The sequence below is a fragment of the Nannobrachium achirus genome (genome assembly GCF_963921795.1).
Source record: "Nannobrachium achirus genome assembly, chromosome: 11".
Taxonomy (NCBI): domain Eukaryota; kingdom Metazoa; phylum Chordata; class Actinopteri; order Myctophiformes; family Myctophidae; genus Nannobrachium; species Nannobrachium achirus.
In genome coordinates this window covers 8,022,327-8,043,157 of record NC_137820.1, presented here as the reverse complement: position 1 = coordinate 8,043,157, position 20,831 = coordinate 8,022,327, and the positions used below count along the sequence as shown (strand labels likewise).

The following is a 20,831-nucleotide window of genomic DNA, read 5'->3' as shown; positions in this document are numbered from 1 at the left end:
CCGAGGACAAAGTGTGTTGGTGTGGAAGGGTAAAAAGGAGCAGATCAAGTACAGGTTTAAGTGTTTTAAAGAGTATTTCAGAACACCTGCGCTGGTCCCTCTCTGTTCATTCATTATTTAATTGAACAAATCATAATAGTAAGTCAGCAATCTGTGCTTTATGGGTGTGTCAGACATGGAGCCATTGATTCCAACAGCAACAGTGGTGGGAAAAGTACTCCTTAGTAAAAGTATCAGTGCTGCAATGTAGAAATACTCTCTTGCAAGTCAAAGTCCGGAATTCAGAATGCACTTGACAGACGTATTGTCATCAAAAATGTGGTTAAAGTACGGAAAGTAGAAAGTACTCATTATGCAGAATGTCCCATTTAAAGTTTTCAAATGTATACAAATCTTGCAGATCAGCTATTTTCAAATGGGGAGGGCTGGACATAGGGCTGGTTAATGTATGTTTTGTAATAATAATCAACATGTAAAATTAACTACTAAAGTGTTCAAATAAATGTAGTGAAGTAAAAGTGGCACAACATTTGCCTTTGTAATTGTATTTGAGATGTAATGGAGTAGTATTAAAAGTACTGAAACTGGAAGTAGCCTACTCCAGCAAGGTAAAAAGTACCTCAAAATTGTACTTAAGTACAGTATGTACTTGAGTAAATGTACTTAGTTACTTTCCACCACTGAACAGCAGAGGCATGTCATGTCAGTCTTGTCAGACAGAGAGAGGAAGCAGAGAAAATAGGAGGAGCAGAGATTGCACAGAAAACCAGCTGTAGTTTGCTTTCACTTTTGCATCCACACACTGCAGGTAAATGAGCTCCTTATACGTTCTTTGTTGTGTTGTATTTAAATCACTTGTAGTTGCTGAACCGTTGTTGCTTAAGTTCACGTGTAATGCTACTGTATAATTTCCTTTTCTTACTTCCTGTTTATTGTGTCCACAGTTCTCTCTCCAGGACAGAGCAGACTGTAGGCCTGCTACAGAGCTGAGTCTGACTGAAGTAAGTATTAAACTGCTTTGTTTGTATCAATACAAATGAACTCAGATGATCCATTCTCAGTGTTCATTTAACAGGGAGAGAGGAGAGGATTTAGTTTTGTGTGATTGTCAGAGTTACGTTAACATTATGTTTCAGTCAGGGGTGGGTCATACATCTGTGTCTGTGTGGCATTCAACATCCATATCCAGAGTATTGCTGGTATAGTCATATGGATGAAAAGTGTAGTACTGTATACAGTAGACTGTTCAAATGACCTGCTTTACTACTAGAGGCACATGGACTTATGATCCAGTTTTCTTTTTGAGCGGTGGTCACAACGCTCCTATACGTGGCCGTGTGTGTGGGTCTGTCTGTCTGTCTGTCTGTCTGTCTGTCTGCGTGTCTGTCTGTCTGTCTGTCTGTAGCCTGCAGTAACCTTTTCTGACCACACATGTTAAGGGAGGGGCGCTGTTGTTCAGGCCAGGCCAGACCAGGCACACACACACACACACACACGCACGCACACACACACACACACACACACACACACACACACAGGGGGGAAGGGGGGGGAACCACCGCTCAGTTCACACGGGTGTGATTTTTTTTTCACTTTCGCTTCAACTGGAAAGGCACTTTGACATGATGATTTCGTCTAAGGTTGCACTGGAAAGGCTGATAAGGTTGAGCATGGATCTTGGCCCTTTAGTAGTGACAGTGACTTGAGGAACAATATGACACTGATTTCACCATAAGCTTTCAGTTCCTTTGTGTGTTTTTTTTTAAAGAAGTGAATTTTGAAATAGTTTGACATGCAGCAGGGAGACAGCTGACAACTGGACCAGTTTTTCTTGTCTAGATGTCTAAGGTTCATTTATGTTGTTACACTGCATGGCCCCGGGGTGCAGTCCCAAGAAGGAGAGAAAGAGAAGAAAACAAAAACAAAACACATTGTAGGACAACACAGACTTGTTGTGCTGAGTATGACCTATAAACCTATAACCCTTAAAGGGACAGATCAACCACAAAAGGACTTTTTTTCCTATCGATTACTCATCCCATGGAGACTTGAATTCATGGATATATATTTTTGTTTTTGTCACGTTCCTAAGCCAGAAATCTTTGTGTTTCCATAGGGAACAAAGCAGGCATGTTAGTGTCTCCATAGGGAACCACTGCTGGTCATCACATTTTTGGGCCTAGGAATGTGACAAAAAAAAAGAAAATAGCTCACAACACGTTGCAGCGTGCAATGTGTTGTGAGCTTGTCGCCACTGGTGCACAAGTAAACCAGCCTTCAGTGCTTGAATGTGAAATGGCTAAAGTAATGCACAACAGAATAGAGTCCTTTGAAAGTATGTTTGTCAAAAAAAAAGTGGACCCGCCCGTGTCAGGAGCTGTCGCATTAAACCAACGGTTTCACCATTTCATTGTTCTATACAACATTTCATTGCATGCATAGACATCAAAGGGGGCTTGAGCCCCTGTCCTTTTATCCGTATGTAAAAAGTACCCTCTCCAGACCATGAATGCAGTTTTTACTATGATGAATGAAATGCAAATGCCCCCTTTCCATGCCATACCTGAAGCATTCAAGAAGATGACCATTTCCAAACTCCTGTGTTGAAATAATTTCCCTCTCTGTGTAGATTCTGTAGAAATCCATGCCGTTAGCCACATTTCCAGTATTGACTTGATTATGCTTAATTCAGTGGTATCAAGCACTGAAAATAGCCGACCTCAAATCTCACAACTCGTCACTGTGATACATTGTGAGCTTGGAGATCTGCTATTTTCGATATTTTCACCAAATGGCCCCTTTAGAAAGTTCAGCCCCTGACTCTCTAACATTCTCTGCACATCCCTGAATGTTGTACATCTGCACACTCGTCTTCGGTCCTTGTCCTTTGAACACCACTACCACCACTACCACCACTACCACCACTACCACCACCACCACTACCACCACTACCACTACCACCAACACCACTACCAGTGACGTCCTTGTCCTTTGAACACCACTACCAGTGGTCCTTGTCCTTTGAACACCACTACCAGTGGTCCTTGTCCTTTGAACACCACTACCAGTGACGTTCTTGTCCTTTGAACACCACTACCAGTGGTCCTTGTCCTTTGAACACCACTACCAGTGACGTTCTTGTCCTTTGAACACCACTACCAGTGGTCCTTGTCCTTTGAACACCACTACCAGTGGTCCTTGTCCTTTGAACACCACTACCAGTGACGTTCTTGTCCTTTGAACACCACTACCAGTGGTCCTTGTCCTTTGAACACCACTACCAGTAACGTTCTTGTCCTTTGAACACCACTACCAGTAACGTTCTTGTCCTTTGAACACCACTACCAGTGGTCCTTGTCCTTTGAACACCACTACCAGTGGTCCTTGTCCTTTGAACACCACTACCAGTGGTCCTTGTCCTTTGAACACCACTACCAGTGACGTTCTTGTCCTTGTCCTTTGAACACCACTACCAGTGACGTTCTTGTCCTTGTCCTTTGAACACCACTACCAGTGACGTTCTTGTCCTTGTCCTTTGAACACCACTACCAGTGACGTTCTTGTCCTTGTCCTTTGAACACCACTACCAGTGACGTTCTTGTCCTTGTCCTTTGAACACCACTACCAGTGACGTTCTTGGAAGCCATAGATACCATATTGTACTGTCTGATGATGCCCATGCATTGCCTGGATTTGTTAGTGCGGCAGTTCTCAACCTTTTCAGGCCGTGACCCCCCAACATATTCGTATTTGAACTGGGGACCCACCCTGATAAGCAGTTGGAAAGGAGTTGAGGCCTGATATATATTGTGAAAATAGCCGATCTACAAGCACACTACGCCTCGCAACCGTGAGATGTTGTGATCTTGTAAATTGGCTATTTTCAAATTATTTGGGGGTCATGGCCCGAAAGGATTGAGAACCACTGCTGTCGATGACAATCATAGGCGATTCTAGCCTCTTCCAGCAGGGGGTGCACGACCTCTATTACCTCATGCACGAAAAAATTGCGGATATTAGCGGTTTTGTAATGTTGTTTTAGCGGAATTCTGCAGTTAATTTTGTACCCAAATGTAACACAATATAAACAAAAAAAAGTGTAAAACAGGTGCTTCTTTTTCTAGACACCATATGTCTATCTATAGGATTTATTTACTTATTTTGCAGACAGAGGCAGCACAGCCAGGACATATAAAGCCAAACATCAAGTTAATCATCATTCATCAAGCAATCAAGCAGTCATTTACAGTGTCAAATAAGTATTTCACAAAAACAAATAGTAGACACATCCTTATTACACAATGAACTGCAGCCTCCGGGTTTTGGCACTTGCAAACCTTTCAATTATTTTCTGCACTTTAATTTCGTGTATTTTCTCAATCTGTAAAATGCCTATATCTGACACTCTTTTATCAGTCATGGTTGTCCGTAAATACGTTTTTAGTTGTCTCAAAGTAGAGAAACTGCGCTCATAACATAATAGACTATGCACTTGGAGGGAGTACAACAGCATTGTGTAAACAGAGATGTGTCTTTATGTACCTGTCCTCCTGAAAGCTTGCTCGGCGTTCTCAGAACCAAAGGCCCGACATGGAAAGCAGAACGCCCGGTCATGGCGCACGCTATACTCCAGCCAGGCAAAATCTTTAAACCACTCCTTTCTGAATTTGCGTTGTTTTTCGCCAGCGGCCTTTAATGGACATTCTACATCTTCTGGCTGATATGGACCCAAAGCCAAAAACTGCTTGGCTTTATCCGGGCCATGGCAAGGGTCTCTTTCATGAACAAAGTTGGCTTCATTTGGCTCCTCTGGGTCTGGGCCTGGGGTAACAACAGTTGAGTCTGGAGTGGGGCTTGCTTGCTGTGGAGGAACCGGGGCCTCGGTCTCCGGCAACGGCGAGCCTTCCACAGTGATGTCGGTGGCTGGATCACTGCTGCTGCAAGCTCCGTCCACCTCCTCTGGTTCACGTTCATTAGCATTACTGTCAGTGTCGAGTGAACCCGTGTTCACATTTCCTGATGATGAATTATCGGTTGTGGCACTGGGTTTGCTCTTTTTTATAAAGAATTGGTCAATTGTCTTTGTATTTATAGTTCGTTTCGCCATTATTGCTGCTCTGCTGCTGTATCCATATTGTTTTAGGCGGGCGGAAACAGATAAGGAAATCACGGAATTGTGGGTCATCATATCAGAGAGTCACACAGCCGGCCAGCACAGGTGTCAATCTCACAGCCCACCCACAGTGCCTGCCAAGTCTGCCAACAGCGCCGTCGCCAAGCAAGCTGATAGGTCTTACATTGCAAACAAGCAAGCTGAAATACTTGCCCCTCCACCTCTATTTTTGCGCACATTTTACAAATCACGATCACTGTTTTATTTAATAATTATAAAATAAAGCTAATCAAAATGGCCGCCTGGCGGCCAGGGGGTGCACGTGCACCCTAGGACACCCCTTAAAATCGCCTATGATGACAATGTTTGTGACAGTTATGTTGTTGTGTACATATATATATATTTTTAAGATTTGCTTTTGGGCTTTTTATGATAGGATAGTAGACTGACAGGAAATGGGGAGAGAGATGGGGAATGACATGTGGCAAAGGTCGTCAGGATCGGGAATCGAACCGGCGACGTCAGCAGGCATCATAGTGTGGTATGCGCCTTGACCATTAGGCCAGCAGGCACCCCTATTGTGTACTTTTTGAATGACAATGATGTAAGTGTAGTGGCTACAATGCAGAACGTTATGGGGGGAAGTGACCTGTGGCTGTTTCCAATGTTTGACTGTTGGCTCATACTCAGTCCTGTGCTCAGCTAGAAGTGAAGGTATTTGCTATTGTAATTACTTACAGACTGTACACATGCAACAACGTGCATTTGATAATGGCATTGTTGTATTCATGCAGCAAATATGGTATTGTAGGGGATACAAGGCATTACATGGGGAAAAAAAACATGAGTAGTTTCCTGCATGTGTCCTCCTCTTCCCCTGTTGACTGTCTTCATTCACAGCAGAAGTGCACCTAGTTGTAATGTATGCATGCTTAATATTTGTTAAGTAGGCTACAACAACTGATGAAATCTGCACAATATGTTATGTGTGACAGTGGTGTCTTTGGATTCAGTGCGGTAAAGTATGTGTCATGACTCATGAGCACAATGCTTTACAGGGTTAATAGGATATAACATGTTCCATGCATAGTTACCTGTGTGTGGCCTGAGGCTCCTTGGACCTGGTGTGCCTCGAATTCTGTGGCAATCTTTGTCACAGCTGAGTTAGAAAAGTTAGATGGCATGTGTATCCTTAATAGTGTAGGCCAGTGATACTCTAACAGTTTTGACACTATGACATGATAATACTGTACATAGGCTACACGAAGACAATGTTTAAACATGGCAAAAATGTTGTTTGTGCCTGCAAAATCTTCATTCAGTCTATTGCCATCTTTCCCTCTTTCTCCCTCCCAGTCATGGAGGCATTAATAGGCCCCATCCTGCTCATAGCGAAAAAGCTCTACGCTCTCTGCAAAGAGGTGAAGGCCAACAAGAAACGATGGCAGCGTGTGGAGCACCGTGTGAAGGGCCTGGAGCAGCTGCTGAGGGCCACCCAGCAGAAGGGGGCCCCCCAGGACTCCCCCGAGGTGAACGCGGCCCTCGAGGAGCTCAAGCTCACGCTCGAGTCCGCCACGGATGTCATCGAGAAGTACACCTCCGACAGGGAGGACCTCATCAAGCGCTTCTTGAAAACCAACAACCACGGGGAAGAGTTCGAGAGCTTGAACGACCGCCTCAACGACGCCTTCCAGACGCTGTCGCTGAACCTGCAGGTGGAGATGGATCATAACCTGCGCAAGCTGTTCAAGGCGTCTTCTCAACGGGGGGAGGATGAGGCAGACAGCAGGGAGGATCGAGCAGAGATCACGAAAAGTGAGAATTGGGGGGGGGTCTTGTCTTTTCTGTGAGATGTCTATCATTGTTCTTTGAGACAGATGTATACAGGACTTTCTTTTTCTTTTTTTTAAGATTTTTCTGCCTTTTATTTATAGATGTATAGTAGACTGACAGGAAGCGGGGAGGGTGACACGCAGCAAAGGTCGTCAGCATTGGCACTCGAACCTGCAATGCTGCAAGGCTGGTCTGGATTGCCAGCCTAGGTGCCTGGACCACTACTCTGTGGCCCAGGCCCAGGACTTTCCTTGTCAATTTGCACAGGAGAGCGTATCATGTCAAACTCCAAAACCTGAAATCCAGCAATTTCATATAACATTGCTTATTTACCAAATGTACGTAGGCCAATATAGACTTCATATGGTTCCCAAACGTTTTAGCTCAAGAAATTAGACATTTGCCCGGGACCCAAATTAATGACAACAGTAGATCTACAAGGGCACAGTTGTGAGCTTGTAGATCTGCCAAGATCTACAAGGCACTTAACCCCTAATCCCCACCTAGACTCATCCAGTCAGTTTGAAATAGGTCTAGTTTTTATTACTAGAATTTCAGTTTGAAATAGGTCTAGTTTTTATTACTAGAATTTCAGTTTGAAATAGGTCTAGTTTTTATTACTAGAATTTCAGTTTGAAATAGGTCTAGTTTTTATTACTAGAATTTCAGTTTGAAATAGGTCTAGTTTTTATTACTAGAATTTCAGTTTGAAATAGGTCTAGTTTTTATTATTAGAATTTCTATTTGAAATAGGTCTAATTTATAATTAAGTGGAAAAGTGCATCGCATTTGTCTTATTATAAAAGCTGTACAGAGGCAAGCTTTATGAAGTTAATCTTGATTGTGTTATTGAGGCTTTAATATCAGATGTATTTCACAGTGCTAAATACTGTGATGGAGAAACTGGATGCTCTGAAATTGGACATGGATGCGATGAAAGTGGAACGAAATATTGAAATGCGTAAGTAAACAACTTTAAAGTCCCATCCAATACAGTGCATGGTTTGCACTTTAGACAGATGTTTCAACAAAACGTTATACTTGATGTTTAACACCTGAACCCCAAGTGGTTAAACATAATTGGTGAAGAGAGTCGGTGTAGATGAAATAAAAAATAAAAAACTCAGTGCAACTCAGTGCAGACTAACCCCTTTAGACTGTGCTATTTGTGTTTATTCAATGTTTTTTATTCCAGAAAGGGATTTAGTTCCACTGACAGTGAAACTAATGTTCTGATGTTTGTGTTTTCTTCTCATTGATGGTTTGGCCGTCACCAGTTCAGAAGTCTGAGAACATCCCCAAAGACATCCGACAGATCATCCCTGAGGACCTGATCTTCGATCACCCCAAAAAGCCCATCATAACGACCGACATCTCAGAGGTCTACAAGGGAGAATACAGGAAATACCCTGTGGCCATCAAAAAATACCGCTGCCAAAAGGGCGTCATATCAAGGTCTGTGGCACATGTTTTAATTGATCAAATGTGTATTCTCTAATAGACTAGGCTAGTACACTATTATACACCAGTGGTTCTCAAACATTTTTGTCTCAGGGCACCCCTGTAAATAACTTTTCCATCCACGGCACCCCTGACTTGCATTGTTACTTTACAGAACCTTACATTTATGTCAAATATGTAAATATTTCCCCTTAAAGGAGTAGTATTTCTTTTTTCTTTTTTTTAAGATACAGTTTATGTTATCGGTTTCCATTTAATAGCACAGATCGAAAATAACCAATTAAACCCCAGCATCCCTATTCTGGGGGGACATTCACCAAGGGGGTCCCCATGCAGCAAAAGTAGTTAACAGAGCATCACAACCACTTTACCCATTTATATGTTGGGCAGAATAGCAGATCTACAAAGGAAATAACGAAAAGGTTTGGAAAGGTTTGAGGTCTGGGGGTCCCTGGCCCAAAGTATTTGAGAACCACCTCTGTAATTGAACAATAGTTTAACATTTCAATAGGCAATCAGGTACAGTGTGGGGAGAGAGCGGGCCTGACTGGGTGCAGCATGTGGCCCCCGGGTCGCCAGTGGCCCATGTATGATTCTAGGGTACTGTGTTATTTCCCTAAGAGCTGAGTGTTAATCTATGAACTGTCTTGTTTCCCTAAAAGCGAGGTGGTGAAGGTGTTCGAAAAGGAGATCAAAGACATGATTTGTTATGAATCACCGTACATACTGAGGATGTTCGGCGTCTGTTTCCAGGGTGCTGAAGGTGAGTCCTTTTGTCTATAATTGTGCTTGTTTAGAAGCATTATTGAAATCACGATATCGTCTGCTTTCATCTTACTACTCTCTATGTCTCCAATCAGTGTTAATTCCGTAGACTAAAACTATGACGAAAATTATAATGTTGACTACCTTTTAGACTGACGAGAACTAAATAAAAACTCGATAAAGGCTAAGCTATGATGACTAAAATGTTAGATAGGGATCCAGTAGAACTAACGAATTAGTAATTTTATGTCAGGTGTGTCACTTTGAAAATAGCAGATCTGCAGCACATGCTCACAACATTGTGATCTGCTGCTCTCAGCATGCAACCAAGTATAAACTCTTACTCAGCCATTACGACGCCTTCAAGGCCTGCCAAAATTCATTTTGTAGATTTAGTCGACTAAAATCATATGATATTTAGTCAACAAAAACTAGACTAAAACTAAAACATTTCAGATGACTCAAATATGATAAAGACTATGACTATAACTACATCAAAGGTTGCTGTCAAAATGAAATAATATGAGATGTCCTTTTCGCTGCCAGCAGGACTCATCGTCATGGAGTACTGCGAGAAGGGAAGTCTGAGAGAGGTTTTGGACAACCCCAAACATCTGTCTTGGAGCAGGAAGGCTCGCATGTGCTTCGATGCTGCGCAGGGCATCTACAGGTGAGTTCCCAGTGGAGAGTCTTTGACAGAGAAAGACAAACCAATAAGATTCAAAATAAGTTCAACCAGTAAGAATCATGCTCTTCCTTTGATTGTCTACAGTATGTGTGTGTGTGTGTGTGTGTGTGTGTGTGTGTGTGTGTGTGTGTGTGTGTGTGTGTGTGTGTGTGTGTGTGTGTGTGTGTGTGTGTGTGTGTGTGTGTGTGTGTGTGTGTGTGTGTGTGTGTGTGTGTATATATATATATATATATATATATATATATACATATATTAAGGCTGGGGAAGTTAAAGCTATACTGTGTAAGTTGCTAAACTAGTGGTCAGCGGTATTGCTTTTTTCGGCCGTTTTCCGCCCAGAGTCGTCACGGACCACCGCCCCGGACCACCGGAGCGGCGCCGCAAACCACCGCGACTGATACAAATACGTGGAGGGGTAGAACGCATGGTAGAACGTAATTTTCTGGCCAGGATTTGGGGATTAAGAGGTTAAGAATCCTTCACCATGGTAAACCGTGGTAAACACTGTAGCTGAGCGAGGCTACTTCCTGAAGACACGGCAGATAAGCTGTGATTGGCCGGTAGTGTATCATGTGTGTATGATCCGCGATGTGATTGGCCAACGTATACACAACGTATACAGATGATGCAGATGACGTCATTTTGCCGCGAAATTCTCCCCCCCCCCCCCCCCACGGCTCATAGAAAACATATAAAGAGAAGGCTTTAGAAGCTGAAAATAACGGAGTGGGTGTTCTAAAACTTTAGCGATTTAACAGTTAGGACAATTTTAAGATTTGTTTTATAAAAAAAGTTACATGGTATAACTTTAACGCGATATTATCTAATTAATGCAAAATCCTTTTAACGGCACTGATTGGAGACTATTGGACTTCACTCAGTAATCACAGTTCCCTCGAGAACACAGCGCATTATTTTGACGGGGAGTGGAGGATTCTGTTGCATGCGCTGACTGTTATGAAGACGTTACGTAGCCTACTAGCCCTGGAACTGGTCTGTACCTGTCTGCACCAAAGCCTCTGCCATGCGTGTAGCCGGAGAGTGTATCATAGAAAATAAAGTCAGCAAACTGCTGACCACCGACAGTGCACACAACATGATCGCAGCGGCCAGGGAACTGGACGGGCATAATGCCTTGTGCCACACATCTTCAACGAGCTAGCCTACATTTAATCTCCTAGCGAAACCTCTGCAATTTGTGTCGTCGTCACGTTAATGTAAATGTATTGTTAATCTAAGGCTACCAATGAGCCATCACAGTGTCTACATCATAACATAACAGAAGGTTTTCCTTTTTTTTTTTTTTTTTTTTTTTTATCCCACGATTTTGCAACCCATTTTTCACCCAGTGCCAATTGCCTATGTAATCCTGGGCTCTGCTCTCCCTCTGCCGCACCTGGGGAGACAACGGACTGACCTTATGCTTCCTTCAATGCATGAGTAGTCCAAGTTGTTTCTTTTCACCTGACGGGGGATTTTCCCCAGGATGGACGTAGCGCGTGGGAGGAACACGTTATTCCAACCAGTTCCTTTCCCCTCCATCAAGCGCCCCTTTTTATATGAGATACTTCAATGGTTTCCAGTGGAAATAAGCTTAGTCTTTTCATGGATCTCCTTTTAGTAGACCTTGTACCAGTGAACTGTACCGTCATGAAACTGTACCTTTTCCTATGCAAACTTCTAATAAAGTCTTCAATCAATCAATCAATCTTCAATCAAAAAAACCCCGGCTGGCCAGGGGGAGGCATTATTGAGACCAGGATTACTGCATGTTTTGTGAGGGTATCAACCCTAGGAGACACGGGGAGAACATGGAAACTCCACACAGAAAGGCCCTATCGCCGACCCCACAGAAGATTTTCTCAAAGTGAACTAGCCGGGGTGTCATAATCGTAACACCAGTCCAGGGTGCCTCAGAATACTTTGATAATATTTCAAATGTAGCCCATCAATATTACTTCAGTTAAACCTAGAGCCTAGATGCTTTGTAAAACGCTGCACTGTACTTGAGTAATTTTTCCATACACAAACTCTTCACAAAATAAAAGATTACAAGCTCACAACGCATCTTATTGTGAGCTTGTAGATCGGCGATTTTTGGTGAATTCTCCCCCCAGAATAGGGATGCTGTGGTTGATTAAATGCCAAGTATAAAAGTTAATTTAAATCTGTCCTGATGGAAACACATATTTTCTCGAAGATTCTGGACAGTAAGCCTATTTGTCATATAGAATTTGAATAAATCAAGTATTTTTCTACCTCCCATGTTGATATGAGTATTACATATCTGTTTAAGGTAATTTTAGGACAGATACAAAATGTGCGATTAATTTGCGATTAATTGTGATTAACTATGGACAATCATGCGATGAATCAGATTAAATATTTTAATCGATCCCCAGCTCTAATATATATATATATATATATATATATATATATATATATATATATATATATATATATATATATATTAAGGCTGGGACTTTAACTGATTAATTGCGATTAATTAACTACAGAAAATTAACGCGATTAAAAAAATTAACGCATTTTAATCGCACTGAATCGGGCATACTGATCATAGCGATGCACCAACCAAGAAGAGACAACAAACGCAAAGGGAGAAGTAGCCAATCAGAGCGCTTTGCTTGGCCCAGTGGATGCGAAATTTACATTTAAAAAACTCACTCGTTGATTCACTCGTACAACAAAATGTGATTTACTTGAAAAAAAATGCTTCTCGGGTCAAAGATTGATGTGCGATTAAAATGCGATTAATTGTGATTAATTAATCACAGAGCCTGTAATTAATTAGATTAAAAATTTTAATCGCATCCCAGCCCTAATATATGTAAGCAATTTACCCCGAGTGAGAGGACATTATGCTCTCATAATGTCCTGAGTGCGGGTGTTATCGGACGAGGCGCAGCCGAGTCCGATAACACCCGCACTCAGGACATTATGAGAGCATAATGTCCGACCCCGAGTGGTAAATAACTTTTCTACCACTTTTTCCCGTATACATGAAAGAAAACACATAGTTGTAACTTGCAAGGATCTTAAGTTACAATCATTATTGCCTATAAAACCTCCGCGACGACAGCAAATAGTTCCACAAACATCTTCTACTCACCACCAGATGACGCCAACTCCATGCAGAGAAAGATGTCTAGCATACAGCTAAGCTAACGTCAGTTAGAAGGACCGTTCCGGCCGTAAATAGAGGCTGTTCGCTTCCAGAAAGGCATAGGTTCAGAGAAAAGGGGCTTTAAAGTTGGCGGATTGCATTGGATCCAAATAAATCGACGATAGTACGCACGTTAGTAAACATAGGACCGCTGCGACCTTCATTTGTTGGTTGGGGGAAAGTCCCCGGATGTACACTGAGGCGCATTGATCTCGGACACACAACTTTGCGGCAGTAGTCCTCTCATAACCTCCGGAATTTAGCCAATCAGAATCCAGTATTTGAACACGTGACTCGAAAAAGTGGTAGAAATATATATATATATATATATATATATATATATATATATATATATATATTTGATATATAGTTGATTTGGATAAGTAACACACTGACAACTAACTGCTGGTATTGTTTCCTCTATAGGCTACATCAGTCAGAGAAAAAATCCAAAGTCCATGCGGCCATCAGCAGCGACAAGTTCATGGTAGACGAAGGCTACAGAGTTAAGGTATGCAGGAGTTAAATATAAAGCATATTTTGTATATGAAATCATTAATTTGGTCTTTTAATTTTGTTCACATTTCACAGCTTCTGTATTTTTATACTGTATTATCCTTTATTGGCTGTCTTTTTTGTGACTAGCTGGGTGGTCTGGAGCTGGCACAAACAGAGACGTCCTTGAGAAGGAATTGCAAGGACCCAGAGTGCGCTCTGCGCTACCGCTCACCAGAGCAGCTGGATAGTGTCAACCATCCATACTGCAAGATCTGTGAGATGTACAGGTCAGTCCTCTACATTAATAGGTTGGCAGAGGGAGTTCAGCACCCAGGATTACATTAGTCAATTGACACCGGGTGGAAAAAAAGGGTTACAAAAAACGTGGGATAACGCCTAACGGTTTTAGATAAGAAAACAGAAAAAGATCTATATATTTTTTATAAACAAACAAATAAAATGCATAAAAACAGTAAGATTCAGAGGATAATCAATTAACTGAAACAAATGAATGAACCAAACCACACTGTATTTTTCTTTTCTTTTTCCCAGTCTTGGAATGGTCCTGTGGGAAATCGCAACCTGCCAGAAACCTCTCGACGGTGTGTATGTCCTGAAAACTGTGGTTAACGCACTTACTGTGCGTTTTCTTGCACACTTTATGTACGGTACGTATTATAATAACAATTTCTCTCACATAACAGATTGTACCACAGATGTCGACATCTTTCAGAGAGTGTGTGAGGAGAAGCGAGTGCTGGAACCCTTTCCTGACGACTGTCCTAAAAAGCTGGGGGAACTGATCAACACCTGTCGTGCTTTCGACGCCTTCCAAAGGCCAACAGCTGGAGGTAACGGTGTTTATCGTCTATAATTATATATATATATATTATATATATATATATATATATACTGTAGGTAAATATCTTACAATAAATGCGAGAAATCTCTGTGAGTGTGTATGTACAGTATGCAGACCTGCCAAACTGTACGCATTTTGCGTACAAAGCACGCATTTTAAGTGTCAATACCCAGATACGATATTTCCCCTCATTGCTACGCAACTTCGGGGGATGGGCGCGCCGTGGTATAACAACATGCTGCAGCACACTAGGCGAAACATTTTTTATCCCTGCCGTGTAGTTCCTCCCAGGCACCACTTGAATGGTATGCTCGTTTTTTCGGCAGAAGAAGAATTGAACCGGATGCCATGGAGGAGTTCGTTTGTTTTGGTTTTCACTTTTCAGAGTGTACACTCAACTCTATGTGTACACTACTCATCTCATAGCTATCGCCAGCTATCGCCGCTCGGTTTGTACAACGGCGATATTAATCTGATTAATTTATAAAGAAGATAAACGGAGAATGGCCGTGTTGTGCGAGTCGTCCGAGTCGCCCCCACAATGCTGCCGTGCAACGAGTAGTAGTCTTAACAGGTAATATATTAAGATAAACTTTTAAAACACTCCTCTGAAGTGAATTCACATGTCATAGCAGCCACGATGGTGAGAATGAAATGATTGTTATGTTGTTGTCGCTCCTCTCCACGACGCGACCGCGGTTTTAATCAAGTGAATCAATAATATTATACTATTATACTATTAAACTGCGGTCGCGAAAGCTTGTTTTGTATGAAGCCTGTGTTATACTTCGTCATACGACGGTGTTGCACGTGAGCAAAGTCGGGAAATGTCAAAACTTGTAACCAGGTCAATGAACTGAAGTATACATTGACCATGATTGGGCTTTAGAGTAAAGATCCAAAATAATGAAAATAAAATACTGGGCTGCCTGTTCCACTCTATCTCTAAATGAGTATGAATGAATTAGGAGGACTATGTGTATTGTCAAAAACATTAAAGGTGAACGAGTTATGTATCACCTGTGAATATATGAAGACATTAATGGTTTATTAACAATGAGTAGCCTGTAGCCTCTATGAATGAATACACAGACTAGACGGTATGTGATCTATACACAATGTAGGCCAATATATCAATTCATGAATGCAATAGAAACCTACATGAGTTGAATACTTTCAACTTCATGCAAATCATGCACAGAAAGGTGGTTTTATTTAGGCTGCTCAATTAACAATGTTTAACAAAGACACAGGTAAATATTTACAGGTAAATAGCCTACCTGACAATGTAAAGCTATTTTTCAATTTGAATAACATGATTATATTGATGTATGTTAATTCATAAAGTCACTGGTGATAGACTGTTTTGCTAGTCTATTGTTAATTAACTGTGAGCAAGTGCAGTTAGTATATTTTATTAAAGATTTGTCAACAATATTGCCAATGCAACATTACTGTATTGCCTGGTAATACTACCTTTTCTCCTGACCAAATGGCATTTTTATTTAACATTTATATAACATCTTGCCTCCATTATTAGTGTAAGTCAAGACATGCAATGTGCTACCTTTCTGGTGTGAATTTTTAACATAACTGTAAAGATCCCACCCAAAAAGGCGTGTGGGATCCCCCAAAATATACACTGTGCGTGTTTCGTGCACCTGCGGGGAAACAGCAAAATTTGCGGCACGGGCACTGGGCGGGCGCTGCGGGCGCGCGCCCGCGCATGAGTACTAAAAAATAAAATCCCAAGGTTGGCGAAAGGTTCGGAATCTCCGTATGCGGAACTGATGTCTGACATCAGGCTGTTAATAAAGTGGTATTTACTTGCGGCCCATAAGAACTGTCAAACTTCCCAAACTTGTTTGGGAAACATTGAAGTAGACAAAATGTGAAAAAAGAGACCTAGGTGCCTTTAATCCCAGGCATGATCTGAATGTGCTGCTACAAGCAGTCACTCATGCAACATTATGGCCAGTTGATTTGATTTTATAGTGAATTACTATGACTTGTTACTTTATATGATGTATTTTGATTATTGTTAGTTTTTTCTTTTCTTTAATGTATATGTATTTCTTTTACGGTATTATTATTATTACTATTGCATAACATTTTGTAACATATTTAGTTTTATAATATTTTTACTTTTATCATTGTATGATGGGGGCCGGACAAAATAAGCGTTTGCTTCTCCCTCCCTTCTTGAACACAATCGTTGTTTTTGAAATTGTGCTGATGTTGATGTATAGTTTTCTGTACTGTTTTATTTGTTCAAGATACATAAAGATCAAATCAAATCAAATGTGCACTTCTAACTCACCCCCATGGGCAAACTATTCCAACGGGGTCGAGACGAGAGCTAGACTGTTGCCTTCCACAATGAATGTAATTCATTGAGGACATTTTTATTTTTGCCTAATAAGTAGCTCCTCATGACACTGGCTACCCCTGTTAAAATATGGCCTCCTAATCTCCTAATTGAAAAGGATCATGCTGTTCCTGCCCCTTTAAGTATAATGGCGCATCTCTTGGCCAAAATAGGCAATTTGCTATTTTATCTTTGGCCTAAGACAGGCCTAAGTTTTGTGCCTTAGACAAAGAAAATGGCTGGGGGGTAAGTCAGTAAATATTTTGGCCTAAATCAGGTTTAATCCTATTTAATCACATTTAATCCGCCAATGTCACATAACTGACAGACAGTGTTATTGTTATGTCACTAGTCATATATTGTTATAAACCTTTTGGTTGAAATGATTAAGAAATATCCTATAGTTTGGTTTTGAATGTTTATTTCTTGTTCTGTTTTCTGAAAACAAAAAAGACTTCGGTCATTAGTTTAACTGGAATTAGTTTAACAGGAATAACTTGAGAAACTCGGGATATGGAAGTAATGAGTTAAGGTGACAAACTGCATTCGGAGATTGTGGAATATAGTTATCTGGCTACGATGATGGGACTACAGTCCCGGTAGAACTCATCCCGGCTTGTCTGTATTCTCTGTCTGTACTCACTGTCTGTACTGTCTATACTCACTCTAGGCCGGAAATGCAAGTGGCAAAATGCATTAAATGTCAATTTTCTTTATTGCTTCACCTCAATAACACAGTTGTTTACCTCTCTAACCCCATAACCATAAACATCCCCAAAAATAAATGCTATTTATCTCTATTCTACAGTGCTGGTGGACAAGCTGCGCATGTTGGTGGAGTATTTGGATGAGGAGTAAGCTGACGGGTGTTCTCAGAAGAATAGCATTTATGGATCTATGTTGTACCATGTGTTACGGTTCAGGACATAAAAGTCTTGTCACTGTTTGACCAACACTCAAATGCGTATGATTTAAATTAAAAAATATATATTACGGCTTAATGTTAGTGTAAGTTTACAATTCGTTTTTTGTTAACGGGAGATTTTTTCGACAGTTTCCTATGAAAAGAAATCAAGCCTTTTCTCTCAATGGATGCAGCCCATCAAAATAAATGCTTGGTTGTGGCTTAGCATCAATTTAATAATAGGATTTTAATGGAGAACAATGATTATGTTCAGGACATGATTATTGATTTGTTTGATTGAATACTTCAATTGTCAAAGCACAGCACAGTACAGTTACAGTTAAAGTCATTAAGGCTAAAAGGATAACACAAACAAAAGTCCTGGGGACTTGTTTCCATTGCGGTCCTATTCAGTTCATCAACACTAAATTCTTTTCATTAATAAAGTTGTTTATTTTGTTCCTTTTTTGCCCCATGTAAAGCGTCTTTGGGTACTCAGAAAAGCGCTATATAAATTTGAGATATTATTATTATTATTATTAAATTAACACAATAATACATATCATCCACAAATACAAAACATTATACTGAATGTACAAAGGAGATGGGAAATTACATGGACCTCCCGTTGTGGTCTCCTGTTAGTTTTGTTTGCCAGTTTTGAAAGAAACCAGTGTTACAACTCCTGGATGGGGTGCCATGATTCCCCCCGGCCGCGGGGAAAGATTTTTTTTCAAAAAAAGTGTTAAAATTATGTTTTTATGTGGCCACACCGACCTGTTCTGCCTGGTGGTCAGGTGGGTGGCCGACCCAGCTGAAGTTAGACACTCCTACAGATGTTGTTGGATGGTGAAAAGGGGAGAGGATGCTATTATGATGTCATTATATCTGTGTATTTCAATTGGGTGTTTTGACTCAGAGGCTTTCATCTTTCAAAGTAACCAAAAATACACAGGGAAGACAGGGAATATTATAACCACACCAGGGGGTCTATTAGGGTAATGTTAACTCCATACTAAACAGAAAAAGTACAAAACTATGGCACCACCTTTTTAATGGATGGGTCAGGGCATTCCACATGTTGGTGGCAGATTAGTAGAATGAGAAATGTCCCCATGTTTGTTCTGTTCTAAATGTGGGAGGTACCAAGAGTGTGGTTGCTCCCTCCAGTGTTGTGGCTGTGTGGGTGTCACTCACTTTAGAGATGTAGTTTGACAGGTATGAGGGGTATCTTAAATACCAATCCAATTGATATGCTTAACCCTGTCTTCTACCCTGAGCCATCGCAAACTAGCAAAGTGTGTTGGAATTGGGTGGATCATGAATTAGGTGGGTCATGGACTTAAAGGGGTAGTTCACTCCCAAAATAAAATAAAATATTTTCTATCAATTACACACCACAATGAAGCCTTGAATTCATGGAGATGTTTTAGTTTTTGTTGCATTCCAGAGCCAATAATTATATTAGATGACCGGTGGAGTTATGCCTCATTCACACTACAGATATATAGTTGAACGTTTTGCTTGGTAATTCAATGTAATCTCAATGGAAACCAGCTTTAAAGGCTGGGCGTGTCGGCTGTCCTTGGAATCCAGCCTTTAAAGCTGGTTTCCATTGAGATTACATTGAATTACCAAGCAAAACGTTCAACTATATATCTGTAGTGTGAATGAGGCATCAGAGACTCAAAATTTGTTTTAGGAATACGACAAAAACAAAAACATCACCATGACATTCCTAAATTGTTAATTTTGAGTAATCGATAGGGGGGAAAAGTCTTTTTGGGGGTGAACTATCTCTTTGAGGCTGAGAAGTATTGGTATCAGTTTGTTTTGTGAGGTACTGTATGAGTATACTGTATGATAATATGACTCTTCTCTGTATATCTGTTGTTATATCATTGTGTAAATAAAAGTGGTTATTAAACAATGGTGCCATCATGCCTGTGTACGAGTGATCTTTGACAGCTTTACCATTAAAAACATTTCTACCATCCCCACCTGGGTCTCAAATGGAACCAAATGGACCTGTACGGGTACATTTGGTTTCATGTGTACACCCTCAGAGTCAATTAGGCAATCTGGTACACTTCCCCTTCTTCAGAGTGTTCTCAAGAAGGGGAAGTGTACCAGATTGCCAGATTCAGCCATCATTATTAGGAAATGTGCCCATATAATCACCGCTTAACACTACATAAACTTGGGGTGGCTTACATAGCTGACAGAGTACAGCATCTTGCAATGGGCCTGTTGTACAAGACACACTACACCTCCAAGATACCCATGTACCTGACAAACTACTTCCTAAATGCCAAGGATGTCCACAATCACAACACCAGAGGCAGCTCCACTAATCATGTTCAACCCCGATTTAACACTATAAAAGGCTCTAATTCGTTCTCCAGCTATACCACCAACATGTGGAACGTGGAACGTCCTCCCGCAGGCCTTAAAGGTGTGCAAATCCCTAGCCTCCTTCAAAACCGGTCTGAAAGGTCACCCAGGTGGCTGCTACTAGTGATGTGTAAATAGACTAAGCCCCCATCTATTGTTTTTATCGCTTGTATTCGCTTTTGTAATTGATGTTATCCTATATGCAAAGTACTCTGTTCTATCCGTCTGTCTTTCAATGTTATATGAGATACAAGAAGTGGTTCCTGTGTAAATAAGCCGTAAAGCTTACTAGGATCTCCTTTTAGTTGACCTTGTACCAGTGATTTGTGCTGTCATGAAATGGTACTCTTTTCTATTGCAAACTGCTAATAAACTCTTCAATCAATCAATCAATCAATCAATCAATCAATCAATGTGTTACTCTATAAGATACAATCAGTTAACATGAGTGTAATGGAAGTAAGTTACTTTAAATTGGAATAATTATTGAAATTACTATAATGCTACAGAGCAATGCTTTGTGCAAAGAATAAAAACTCCCTACTCTGATTGTTTCAACACTGCTTACTTTGGCAATTTGAAACCACTAGAGGGCGGGCTAAACCCACAGCAGGGTAGAATATGATGTTGATGATGATGATGATGATGATGATGATGATGATGATGATGATGGTTGACATTCTTTATTAGTAACAAAAAAAATCTTGAGATGTAGCATCTCAATTTCGAGGGGTGCTGCTAACGATACAAAGCTAGGCATT

At 40.9% G+C, this 20,831-nt stretch overlaps 1 protein-coding gene across 1 annotated transcript; it reads left to right on the top strand.

The window, feature by feature from the left end:
• Positions 1-941: 941 nt before the first annotated feature.
• On the top strand, positions 942-17,630 carry LOC308293696 (mixed lineage kinase domain-like protein; the record flags this gene model as incomplete). The annotated part of the gene is made up of 9 exons (XM_080736291.1): positions 942-1,001; positions 6,470-6,928; positions 8,224-8,401; positions 9,070-9,170; positions 9,722-9,842; positions 13,471-13,555; positions 13,690-13,816; positions 14,247-14,393; positions 17,581-17,630. The coding sequence occupies exons 2-9, from the start codon at positions 6,472-6,474 to the stop codon at positions 17,628-17,630; spliced, it is 1,266 nt and encodes a 421-aa protein (XP_080592417.1). The 5' UTR covers positions 942-1,001; positions 6,470-6,471.
• Between the last annotated feature and the right edge of the window lie 3,201 nt (positions 17,631-20,831).